The sequence below is a fragment of the Dermacentor andersoni genome, chromosome 9, assembly GCF_023375885.2.
Source record: "Dermacentor andersoni chromosome 9, qqDerAnde1_hic_scaffold, whole genome shotgun sequence".
In the NCBI taxonomy this organism is placed as follows: domain Eukaryota; kingdom Metazoa; phylum Arthropoda; class Arachnida; order Ixodida; family Ixodidae; genus Dermacentor; species Dermacentor andersoni.
Genome location: NC_092822.1, coordinates 10,026,095 through 10,039,206, shown reverse-complemented (window position 1 = coordinate 10,039,206; position 13,112 = coordinate 10,026,095). Strand labels below are relative to the sequence as shown.

Sequence of the window (13,112 nt, the reverse complement as noted above, 5' to 3'; positions counted from 1 at the left end):
TCCAGTTAATGCAATGACCGCTGGACAAGTTTCTGTTTGTTAGTCGAGGTTGGTGTGCAAGGTGGGAGATGCCTTAATTAGTAACGTTCTGTTAAACGAAGCCTGCCGCCGCACGCCTCAGCTTGGGCGGTGTGCGCGCCGGTTTCTCGGTTTATCTGAAAGCTTTCTTGAGAAATTTGGCACACTAGTGCAAGAACAAAACGAACATGATTGTGCGTCATCGCAGCACGTGACACATTCCAACTAATCCAACATGAATTATAAGGACGTCAGCTGACGAATTTGTAGCTGTATATGCTTATCTCGCACCCTCCTTCCTTTTCTTTTTTCTTTCCGTACAGTAAATACCGAGAATGGGGCTGTTATAGAACTACAGCCTTAGAACGTGCCTATCCACGGGAACCTAGTTGCATCAAGAGTGAAGAATGGAAGAGAACAACAAGCGGACGATTAAGGCATGATTCCACCATTTCTTATATTCCGGCATTGACCGTAGGTCTGTTGGTCCCAGACATAATGACTGAACAATGCGTTACAGATAAAGTGTACAAAACTTACCTCTGGGACCAGCAGTTTCTTACAATAACTTCTAGTTTACTTGATTCTTATGTAACTTCTTATATAAAATTTATTACACAAGAAAGCTTATGGACTTCTTATGTAAAGCCAGTAGTGCGTCTGAAATGAAAGGACGATCGTAGCGTTTGTTTGAAGAATAATATACTGTAGAATTGTTTATATCTGCCAGAAGCTCAGTTGCAAAGGTGGAGGTGGAGAACGATAAAAGGGCAATCAGCTTCGGTCGGACCTGATCATATCTTTGTCCGGCACTGGCCGAGTGCCTGTAGGCCCTTGACCAAAAGACTGGCCACTGCGTTTGTGCTAGTAAACATAAATGTTATTGTAATATGGTACGTTCTCTTATAAAAACTTCTTATAGCTATTATGCAACTTCTTCAAAACGTCTTATATAAGAAGTCTCGTAGATTTATTTCATAGGAAGACTTCGTGTATAAGAAAGTGCTATAGCAGTTTATGCAATACTTTTGTGAGGAACATATTCTGCCTTTATATTGTAAGCTGCAAGCTTTCTAGCCATTGGTGCGGCTTGCAAGCGACGTGTCCCAGATTGCATTGGCACGAGATGCTTAGAGCTGTGAGACGATCTCCGTGCCGCAGCACGGTGGTTCAGCGATACGTACGGTGCAATTCTCGATGCAAGTGAATCTATATTTCTGAATACTTGACGCAAGAGCACCTGCTCTTGAGTAAGTATACGTTTGAGGTAAATACAATGTTCTCTGTGAGCTGTCCGCGCTTGCACCTTTATGGAAGACCTTTCAACATATTCTCATCAACAACAGCACGACTTAGTGACACGTGGACATGAAAAATTCAGTAAAATTGCGGGATAACCGTACAGAAGATTCGTTTTTTTTTTTTAGGGTATAATTATACGTCGCTGTTCACTGCCTTAAAAGCCGCACAATAAAATCTACACAAAAAATAAAGAAGAAGAAGGAAAGCTTTGAAACCTTGTTGCGCACGCGTGAGGGTCAGACAGCATGCTGTGGTTCGTACCAGAGTATACCTTTCAGCTGTTCGTGCTTACAGCTAACTACACTGTGAGAGCTGCTACTATAGCTCGCCAGGTATAGCATCTATAGATGTACATATACAGCCAAGGAATAACAAATCATTTTAAGTTTGTATAAGTGGCATGGAATGTCAACATCTTGTAAGTGATCGACAGCGGTCGAATAAAGGGTATCTCAAGCTGGAGTCAACTTTTCGAAAAGGTTCTACTTCAGAGTAATTATGCTTTGTGAGGGAATAATTGCTGACAGGGTTGTGTGTGACTCGTGCCACGCCGGACCTTCCCAAGCCAAAAGCTACTGCAACGGCTCTCCGCAGTAGCAGTATTCTAGGGCACACAGAACGAGATATAAATTGTCGAATGCACACAAAACGTTTGTAATTTGCCAAACGTTTGCCATTTTGTAATGACACTGTTGACATATAGGCTTACACAAGCTCTCGCCACCGTATACTAAGAACTGCGCAATAAGAATTGCGCACATCATTTATGTCTATAGGAACCGTTGCCACAGCCAGTCCTCGGCAGAAGAAAAAGTTCAGCGACACACACACGGGGAGCTCCGCGACTCGCGCCCCCGCTGACGTGTATGCCTTTTTTTTTTTTTTTTTTCATTCTGCATACGCCGGCGCCGGCGACGTCCCGCTCCGCTCGGGCGCCCCGCCAACCGCGTGCGTGTAGCCGACGCTCGCGCTGACCGAGGTGCCAAGTGGCTTCCGAGAGATGTGCTGCTCTCCGCACCTGCCGCGCCAGCGCAGCCTTTCATCCTTCGCACCAGCTCCACGACAGCGGCGGCAACACGCGCCTTTATCGGCGGTGCACAGCCAAACGGTACGAAACGTATGCACCGGGGTCGACAGCTCGTACTTTCCCACCTGTCTGAGCACTTGAACTGTAGCAAGAAATATCGAGGAGGGGAGGCGTTTATAGATGACGGCAACAGTAAGCGTCCTACAGCGAAACGGGGCTCAGACCTTTGCGAGCGAGATTACTTTCAAATGTTAATTGACTTTTGAGAACCTATACGGGTTCATTGATCATTGTCTTTGTATTCTTATCTGGCGCGTTACCTCCACGACGACGCAAGTTTCCGTCGGACTCTGTACTATATAAGATTAGATTTTATTGCGTGAGCAATCTTCAACGACGCCTTTCTATTGCTTTATTTGTTTCAAATTATTACCGTGCCGAGTTTGAAGATATCTCAAAGAAAACTAGGGAAAATACCGAGTCGCCGACAGGTGCGAATAGACGCACATACCGAAAGGTGTCCGTACCTATCAGCATTTCGCTCTTATCGCTACAAAATGGGATATGCGTACGTAATTTGTAGTCCTCATCAAGTGTACTTTGTCAATAAGCTGTGGTCCGTCCAGCAAAAAGATGCTTGCCACGTTTACCTCAGAACCCGACGTCGTAGCCCAGTGGCTATGACGTTGTGCTGCTGAGCCCGAGGTTGCGGGTTCTACGAGGGCGGTGTGCAAAAACGCTCGCGCACGCAGATTCAGGTGCACGCACTAGGGAACACCAGGTGGCCAAAAGTAACCCGAAGTCTCTCCCCCCTAAGGCATGCTTCGTATTCAAATCGTGCTTGTGGCATGTAAAACCCCGGAAATTAATTTCATTTTATTATTTACATTAAGAAATCAGGTCATTTCAGCATCACTGACACCAAAGCATTGCTTACCCCTTTATCAAAAAAAAAAAAAAAAAAAACTGAAGAAAATGTTGGCACGGCTGTGTTACCTTTACGAGCATCCCCACATCCGTCCACATTTTGTATGAAGCCTATCCATCGTATCTTCCCGTGCAGCGACCGCACCTCGACAAGCTCACTGATTTGCACGTGCTAACCTAACCTCCTTAGTTGTTCAGCGCTCTTCCTTGCCATACACAAGTGGAATATCCCACCATAAAATACTTTAACCACAACCAACCATAACGCATTCATTAAAAACCTAAAGTGTTTCTTTAAATAGTTTTTTTTTTTAATTCTTGTCTTATCTTTCATATCTATGCGACTTTTCTTATTATTCTATAATATAATGTTAAAACATTTCATAAGAAGCCAACAAACACTGACACCAAGGACAACATAGGGGAAATTACTTGTGCTTAATAAATGAAATAAAGAAACGATAAATTAATGGAAATTAAAGTGGATGAAAAAACAACTTGCCGCAGGTGGGAACCGAACCCACAACCTTCGCAATGTTAAAACATTGTCATTCTTATATTTAATTTCGTATATTGTTCGATTCGCTTTTCCCTGCCTTCCTCTCTTTGCTATCTCTCGCTTTTACGTTTATTTCGGTGTAGCGCTTTCTTGCCTTGTTACCTATCATTGTTTTATATAGGAGATCTCGATGCAATCTTTCACGAAGAGTTCTTCTGTACATTAAGTACCTGCAACAATACTGAACCGTTAATAATAAATTCCGATTCCAAGACGGCACCTTAGCTCTACAAGCGATAAGCCTGCGGGCTTTGCCGGCCTTGATGCGAAGGCCGTGATTCGACGCCCAAGTCCGAAGCGTTATTACGGAGTTAGCGATCGCCTATCGGGCTTTACTTTGAGTGTAAATCACGATCGCTATCTGATTTAAACTCAGGAGAACTTGTTACTATGAATCTTTGCGCAGTGATAATGATGACGATGACAACAATAAACAATATAACAAGAAGAGGAGAAAAAATTGAAAGCTTTGGAGCGGTTGCAGTTGAGAACGCATTGAATACATTGCCTCTAGGGTGGCTGCTATCACCCGACGCACTAGAACCATCCTGCTATCAGGGCATCTTGGAGAGAGTACAAGAGACTGCATACACTGACCCAGATTCCAGCAACTTATATTGCGTTGCCCTTATCAACGGGTTTACTGCATTCTTACCTCGGCAAAAACTGCTTTTTTGCCGTCTACCGGGACTGTAAATGCCCCTTATCACCGGCCTAATACATTTAAATATTTTTATTTTCTTGCTTTTCCACAAGCACCTTCCCGTAGAAAGCTCAGTTGTCTTCTCTTCGATATTAGTATTCTTTCTTTCTTTCTTTCTTTCTTTCTTTCTTTCTTTCTTTCTTTTCTTTCTTTCTTTCATTCTTTCTTTCATTCTTTCTTTCTTATTCATATTCTCATAAGACTCGAAGACAGCTCAGATACATTATAGCTTTTCCCGGCGGTTCCTGTTACAATTCGTTTCGCGAAAAATGCATTTTTTGTTTTAGCACCACAGTTAGATACTAAAAGAAGCATCTCCATGCAGGCGGACAATGTGACTTCTTTTTATATTCATTATAATAAACACCTTTTTTTATGCCTAAACTTAGAAATGAATATGTGACGTATTCTGTGGTGGGTTGCCATGTCGATGCTGCATACTGAATTTTCATGTAATTTCACGGTATTCGAAAAGTATTTTATGGTTTCTTTTTGTCGTATGTGACGACATAACAGTGCAGAGCAAGTCACCGTCGTTCTTTTCGAAAGTTAACGTCAAGAATACGTTTAAACCACTTCTGTAGAGTTCGTAATGCATCCTGACTTCGTATTCGGGATGAATACTTTAATTTCTTAAATATGTCTCTGCGTTATCCCTCCCGAGTTCAGTTGGAAAAGAGTTGAAGCCAGTGTGCAATATGTATAATGTACAATGGGTCCTAAGAGTGAATTGAAGAACTGCGTTTACGAAGAAAAAAGAAGAAACTCGAACGGTAGTCACACGACACAAAGACGGCACGCAACATTGTGACCCCTTTGTTCCCGCCACGCCCCTCTGAAGAGTGGGCAGTGAGCGAAATCTGCACAGCCGTAATGTCTTTTCCAGTAACGAGGTTTCGGCTTCAGCCGTCTCTTTTGAAGAGGGCTCCGAATTCGCGCTCATCGATTGACATTCTGTACGGCCCATAAATGACCAGAAACTTTAGTGTGGAAACACAACATATTGGCCTTAATTAAGGAGCCAGCCCAGCCGATTCCTAATGCGTTCAGAAACGGAGGCTGCACAGAAAGAAAAAAAGATAAGAAAAGGAAAAAGGCTCGAGGTAGAAGTAATTACAACAGCCAGCGGCTATCGAAAGCACGGACGATTTTTGCTGGCGGAAATATTACAGCTTTGTGCGTACTCGCAGCAAAGCTCAGAGACAGAGATCGTATGCCGCAGCGTGTATTTGAGCAGATGTGTGAACTGCTCTTCAACGTGAAATATTTAGCGCGCACAATTGACAAGGACACAGTGAAGGGGGACACACGAGCGTACCACCTTCACTGTGTCCTTGTCCATTGTTCGCGCTAAATATATCACTATGAATTCGTACCAACTCGCCCGACTATCAGTTCTGCTGCTGTTCTTCAACGCTCTTTAGGTTTCCTTTTTCCACAAATTGTATGTGGACGCTTGCAAGTTGACTCTGCTCTACTGCGTATTGCGTTTACTCGAACATGCTGAGCGTAAACGCGTTCAGAATTTTGTTTGCGTTACAGTTTTACTATTCATTTCAATTCTGTAGACCGGATCTGTACGTTTTTTTATAGAGCAAAGCAAGAAGTAATATCCGGCATAACACATAATGTCAACATTTACTACACATGCATTTGATAATAATAATAATAATAATAATAATAATAATAATAATAATAATAATAATAATAATAATAATAATAATAATAATAATAATAATAATAATAGAGGTTCTCGACTCAACAAAACATCTTATTCGTCGTTCTTTTACCTACACGTATATTTGTGATGTTAACCCTCAGTAAATATACATTATAGTGGGACTACACGTGGGCAGTCCATAATAAACCGAAAGACGCTTTTTGTGCACGTTTGGTCCAAAGAGCACACTCAAATCACAAACTACGCGAGGCCTCTCACAGCTTCCTATCAAGCAGCGGAAACCGGGCAGCGGCCGGGTATTCATTGCGTACCGCACTGATTCCGACTGCGTCGTCGTACCCTTCCGTATTGCCCCACTTCCGGTTTCTTTCAAGCTCGCTCTTCCGCAGACACACCGCAAAGCGCGGTGGCCGCAGTGTGCGCGACAGTGAACTGTGCACAGGGGCTTTCCGCCGGTCACGCGACGCGGAGAACTGTCCTCCCAGGTATAATAAATGCTGCGGCCTAGTTCCAGTTGCGATCAGCGAAATGCAAAGAAATGTCTGTGCTGTTGCTTGTTCCTGCGGTATAAAGGCACAATCACCGGAAACTCTTAAAAAAAGTCTGCGCACGTAAAGCGTGTACGCAGATGTACAAACATTACTTAGCTTATATAATTCTTATGATCGCAAGAAGCTAACCGCGATCATCAGAAGCGACTAGCTTTTAGCGAAGGTCAACTGCCATACACATCTTTACGACCTTTTTTATTACGCAGCTGCCTATTCATCTTAACTTCGGTGTCATGGCTCAAATATCTTAATAAGTATGCATGAAAAGAAAGAAAGCAAACAGAGAAGGCACCTTATGAGTTAGAGGGAGAAATTGTTGGCTATGCTGTTGAAATACAGCTGCCATTGGAACAAGTGCAACAAGCGCAGTATTTCGAAAGTTCAAAGGCCGAGTCTCATGGGCTATAAGCGTCTCGATACAGCAGCCCGTGTAATGTGTAAATGATCCTCACGTGAAGCCAGGGAAGTGCTTCCTTTATTACTCATTGACGGAAGCACTTGAAAAGCACCTTTATTTTGAATAACACACGGTGAAACGTTGGCCGCCGCAAGTTTTCAGCAAAACTGTGCCTTTTCTACGTGAAAATGGCTTCACAACGTAGGAAACACTCTGGGCTCGTGCATTTTGGGTCGATGAGCAGCAGCCCTTCAAGGCAGTGACAGTCTTGAGGATTCAATGCAAAAGAAGGTGGCTTTAACTTTATTGCGAGCTGCTCGATAAACCGGGGTAGCACATGGAAATTTTTTGTTACTCTAGTACGCAAAAGTTATGCTGTGGGGAGGCTCAGGTAGAAAATACCCCGGGTGCTCTTTTAATCGGTTTTACAACAAAAATGGTAATGATAAAATAAACGTATAAAACGAGAAATAAAGTAAATAACGACTATGCATTGTGCATACATTTTAAAAAGGCTACACATAACGTTCAAGTAGAAAATAAGTTTCTTGTAATCCCTTTATTTTTTTTCTTATTACGAAAATCTAAAATTCGCTCTGCAAACAGTACAATCGTGAAAATCAGCTTCATCTACATCCGCTCAGTTTTCTTTCTTTCTTTCTTTCTTTCTTTCTTTCTTTCTTTCTTTCTTTCTTTCTTTCTTTCTTTCTTTCTTACCGTTGCTCGATGATTAACCCACGGTATCGTGACGTCTGCGTACGAATATCAGAAAACCAGGCCACGGCGGTGCCTCGCAAAGGCGCACCTACGAGCCATGAGAAGAGAAATACGCGTGCGCACATGTTGCCGCATGAAGCGGCTTCCCAAGCCCCAACCGGCTATGTCTGCGACGGCCACCTACGTTTTAATACCGCTCTCGCTTGTATAACGCACGAAGAAGCATGTGCAGAAGCTGTCACCTGGTTCCAGCAAAACCGGGTCTTTCTACACGGTCCTTTCGAGCAACTTACGTAACAGCGCGACAAAAAAATAAGGACGACGATAGAGACCGAGTGAAAAGGTATCTGTCGTCATCCCTTCCTTAATTTTTCGCGCTGTTGCATGAGTTACACTGAACCAACTAGCCCAGCAAGCAACCTTTCAAGCGGTGACCTCCTGGATAAGTCAGTGAAAATGTTTAAAGAGTACTGACGTAACAGTTCTGACTTATATTTATTTATTATTAGTCGTATTTTCTCGCGTTAAATGGAGATCCAAGCCCTTTAAGCCCTAAAAAAAATTCTGGCAGGCGTCACACCACCCTAAATAATTTACTGCAACACTTTATCTAAGAGCCAGTTTCGGTCTTGGTGCACAAGGTATAGTAATGGCGGCATTTTGAGCAAATCAGAGAGGTCCACAGCACCCTCTGCTTGGCTCAAGATATCGCCATTATCAAATTCGAAAACATGGCGGAATTTGACAGTGTACAGAATAGTTACCAAGGTGGTGGATGGGTAATGACGTCATGAAGCATTGGTTCGTTCCGCTGCTGCTGCGCTGAGCCTGCCACACGCCAGAAGAGACGAGAGCAGCACTCTTGTTTATTTTTTAATTTTTACGTGAAACGTCATCATTCCAAGCCTTATTGCTACACAATGTAAGCACATTATGCGCGTTGTCATGACGTCACAATATGTCGATGACGTCAGGCCCGGAATTTCTAGGACAACTTTCATCAAATTAGCATGTACTATAATTGTTCCCCGTCCTTCATGCTCGCTAAGTGTCATCCTTTCACGTGCAGGAAGCATGTAGTGGAATTTCACAGCCTCAGAAATAATGTGTCAGTCCATATGAGGGAATACCGAGCGCAAGAACATTACCATGTTCCCTTTTCTAGCTCGCTCTCTCCATAGAAAGACTCGAAAGACTGGTGCTGAAAAGAGCACAATTCCACTAGTTGTGCATGCCTATTTATTGGCAATACAGCGCAGAAGAAGTCTACCGGAGACGCACAGCAAGGTGCCAACATGAACGAGGTCCTTGTTATGCGTCTGGTAAGCGTCCGGAGTGATGCATCCCAGTAATTCTACTCCAACTAAACCCTACGCAAGCCTTAAAAGAAGTTCTCACTTTATTTTTTCTGAACGATCTTCGAGCGCCTTGTCGTATGTACACTCTTCTTTCCAAGATTGTTCTTTTTATTCATTGTTTTTATTTTTTGCTTATATTCCCCTCCCATTTTCTTATTCTTTAAACGTATGCGGTGGGCCAGCTCTCAGACCTCATGGTTATTCCAAGACATGGTAAATAAACAGTAAATAAATAAATAAATAAATAAATAAATAAATAAATGATGGTTAGTATTAATGAAAGATACAATGGAAAGAGAAAAAGAAACCAATATACAAGCTGGCAACTGGTACCGTGAGGGGCAGAATGCCTGCCTATACTCTGAGGAAAGAGGGTCCAGAAACAGAAAGGGAAGACAGGAAGAACAGAAGGGAAAGAGGAAAGGAAGAACAAGGTGACAGATCACAAAGGCTAATGTAAAACAATGACAAATAGAGTACGGCAGCACGAGCAGAAAAAATACAATTGCGAGTGGTGCTTTTTGGAAATGGTTAAAACCGCTACAGTTTTGGACGCAAAAGCCAATTCAGAGGTCTGTACGAGTTGCCTCAGCGGAGATAGAGGGCATATGCCGGCAAAGAAGTGATTGGCAAGCGCTGCAGCTAGCTCGCGCCCCACTCCGTTATGCCTAAGACAGATTTAGACAAAGACGACAGAGGTAGTTGAATGTGCATTTGGGAACAATAAGGCTAATTGCTGAACGAGTTGCTTCATCTCGTTGTTTTTACTTTAGTGATATGTTTGCCCATCTATCGCGTATCCATTGTACACAGGTTTGAGTTTATGTGACACATGATTTGTGCATGCTACAGCATGAATGTCACTGACTACGTAGCTCTATGTAAGACAAGTTTGTGGACTACTACTTCGAGTTTGTCGTGAAACTGCGGGTCCCTGGAGACCCAACGCTCGGGCCGCGCAACCTCGTCGATACCGCGACATCACGACGGCGAGCGCGTGCCTCGAGCGAAGCGTGTCGCTCGCTGTGGGCTCGTGGCTCATTTTCGTAAAGAAATGTTAGCATAGCGACGTTAATAATCGTCCGTGGGGAATTAACTTAAATTTATTTAGAAACAGATTCGTGCCATTGTCAGTACATTTGGTGAGGCAAGTGGGGGAATACCTGAACTAATTTGCGGCGTACTCGCAGCTCTAACAACTCAGCTTTCCTACCTGATTTGCCCCTGATTGACTGACCACGCACGCTTAGCTTCGATACTCGGACAATAACCGACGCAATCAACGTGACGTGAGCGCACGCAAGTTCTTTCCTCCACATTCGTTGAGCATTTGACGTTCCTCGTTTATTTCGTTTCTTCTTATTAAAATATGAAGAGCAAAGTTAATGTACCCATTCTATATCGTGTAAGAACGAGTCCACATTGATACCCTAGCGATTTTCCCCCCTTGACTTCACAGAGCCTTTGGTTTCTCTGTTGGCATCATTGTAAAATCCCCTCGTTATCACCGGTTCTTCACGCTCTCAAAGGCAAGGTGCGCGAGCACCTCGACGTCTGCGCAGTTCCGGCCACGATTTACGGCAACAACCTCGCGGCAGAGTGCGGCATCGATCGACCGGCGTCGCCATGTTGTCTCGCGAGTGCGGCGGGGAAGCCCCCCTTCGCTCCGCGCACTCTGCGGCTCGCGAGCAGGCAGGCACCGGCGTCACGTCGTGGAGGGCGGGAGGATGCGGAGCAGGAGAGGAGGTGGGTGCGAGTACCGCGGTGGCAGCATAGCGGTGGGGGAGGAGTACCCACTGCTTTTCTTTTGTGCCGCTGACACAATGGACCACGGGTCAGAGAGCTGAAGCACAGATGTGCCCTGTACGCCGATGAGCCGCCTGTACCGCTAGTTGGGGATGCTGGACCGCTCCGGCTTTGCAGCGAAGCCGAAGCGGAGGTTGGAAGGAACGTTGCGCTCATAAACCTTTTTCTCTCTAGGAGTTCTCATCGCACGTAATCGCCACTGTAAGCGTTGTTTAGGTGAAGCTTAGGGAACACAAAACAAATGCAGGTGCGAGCTTAGTTCACGGCTTGGAGAACATTCAAAACATGCATATTAAATACGCGCATAAGCTGAACACACGAGCCACAAAACAAGAGATGTAGTTCATGTTCGTCTGTGCATTATACATGGCGCACATATATGGCAAAACACATAAACACTGAGCTTAAAGCGTGTATTGGCCCTGCTGCATAAACAAAGAGAATGCGTATCACAAAAGCAGGACGGACGTTTTATACACACTGATAAGCTCCTGTCCGGACTAAAATGAGAAGGGGTGGCACAAGATAGACAGGATGTCTAAACTCGGGCGAGCATTTCAGATCCACAGCGCCCTTCGTCGCTTCTTCTTTTTTTCACTTCACTCTGTAGAAGCATTTTATGAAGCAGCAATCTCCGTTCAATACACACGGTACGTAGGAGCACAACATTCGTTATAGCGGGAAACCGGCGAGCATCGACGCTTTGGTGCAAGATTCCAAGAGCTTTACTGCCTACTATGAACAATTGATGCATCTGATTGCTGGGTGATCGGGGCACAATCGACGTATACAGTGCGACGACACTAGTCTGTCGTATTAACCCGAATGTCCGGAGGTACATCGAAACAAAAGAAAACACATCGCGCTTCTCCACCCGGCTTCAATAGCGCACGCAACCACTTTCACCGGCGCGAAATCCGCCGTCGACAGTTGCTCTCTCGAGCGCCTCTGGAGAGGGCCTGAATGATGGGCCAGCTGGCCTGCTCGCCTACCGACAGCCGTGCTAAACGGCAAGCCGCACAGACGCGCGTGCTGCGTGCGTCGCGTGTAATAAACACAGCGACACGCTCTATTTCCTATCCCTTGGATAAAAACTTTACACCGAGAGTTTTTGTAGTACTTGGGCGTTCTAATTACGTACTGACTTTTTACCAATTAGTGTTCATTAAACATCCATTTTTCTTTCTCGATCGGCGGTGAAAGCGACGCACCGCTCGCTGTTGCTGCGCTAGTTTAGCGCTCGCGTACTGCAAAGGCTGCCTCGTTTCTGCAGACGCGAGTATGTGCCAAAGCCCTTGGACGGGGCAGGCTAAGTAGGGGAGTGGACGCGAGGTTGCCGCTCTTTCGGCACGCCTTGCAGCGGCTGACTTTCTCGTGTTTGTGACCAGCAATTTATCGACATCCGACTGAGAAATAAATGTGGGGAAGCGTCGGGCAGGGCGACGCACCGTTTGAGGTTGCCGCTGGTCCGGCTGGCTGTGCGCGGCGGAGCCGCCGGTTCCTGCTGATCCTGCGCCATGGAGGCGGGCTCCGGAGTCATGGCCGGACTGCTTCCGCCGTCGCTGCTGTCCGCAGCATCGCCGCGGCGCACGGCAGCTCGCTGGCCACTCGACGCCGAAGCCACCGGGCGCCCCAGATCTCCACACGATGCGCTGGCGACGACGCGGACGACACCGCGCGCACGCCGCTTATGCTCGGCACACACACGCGCACTCACTCACTCGCACACAAACTCGGCAGAGGGAAAAACAAGACGCTGCTCCGCGCCGCGCACCTCGGAGCGAGCCAGCCGCTGCAGTCTTCGTCGACGGCAGTCGGTCCACCTGGGCGACCGCTCGGCGGCGCTGCCGTCCCATGCACACGCTGATGCGCATGCGCAATCGCAGCGCCATCTGAAGGACAGTGGCGGAAGCCCGAGGAGGCGCAAGTGGACCTCTGTGAGGAAGAAGGAGGAAGAGAGTGTGATGAAGTAGAAGCGGAGCGCTGCTGCATTCTTTTTTTTTCTGGCGCCCCGACGTAGGATTTACGTATTGCCAGCTCTCCCTCTCTGCTGCGCGCATGACGCG

The 13,112-nt window shown here is 45.7% G+C and overlaps 1 protein-coding gene across 1 annotated transcript in view; it reads right to left on the bottom strand.

Moving 5' to 3' along the window:
- LOC126527018 (uncharacterized) overlaps positions 1–12,884 on the bottom strand; it is a 164,596-nt gene extending 151,712 nt beyond the window's left edge. The window contains exon 1 of the mRNA XM_055068520.2: positions 12,495–12,884. Within this exon, the coding sequence (XP_054924495.1) occupies positions 12,495–12,586 (92 nt within the window). The 5' untranslated portion in view covers positions 12,587–12,884. The remainder of the gene's footprint in view (positions 1–12,494) is intronic.
- Positions 12,885–13,112: the final 228 nt, after the last annotated feature.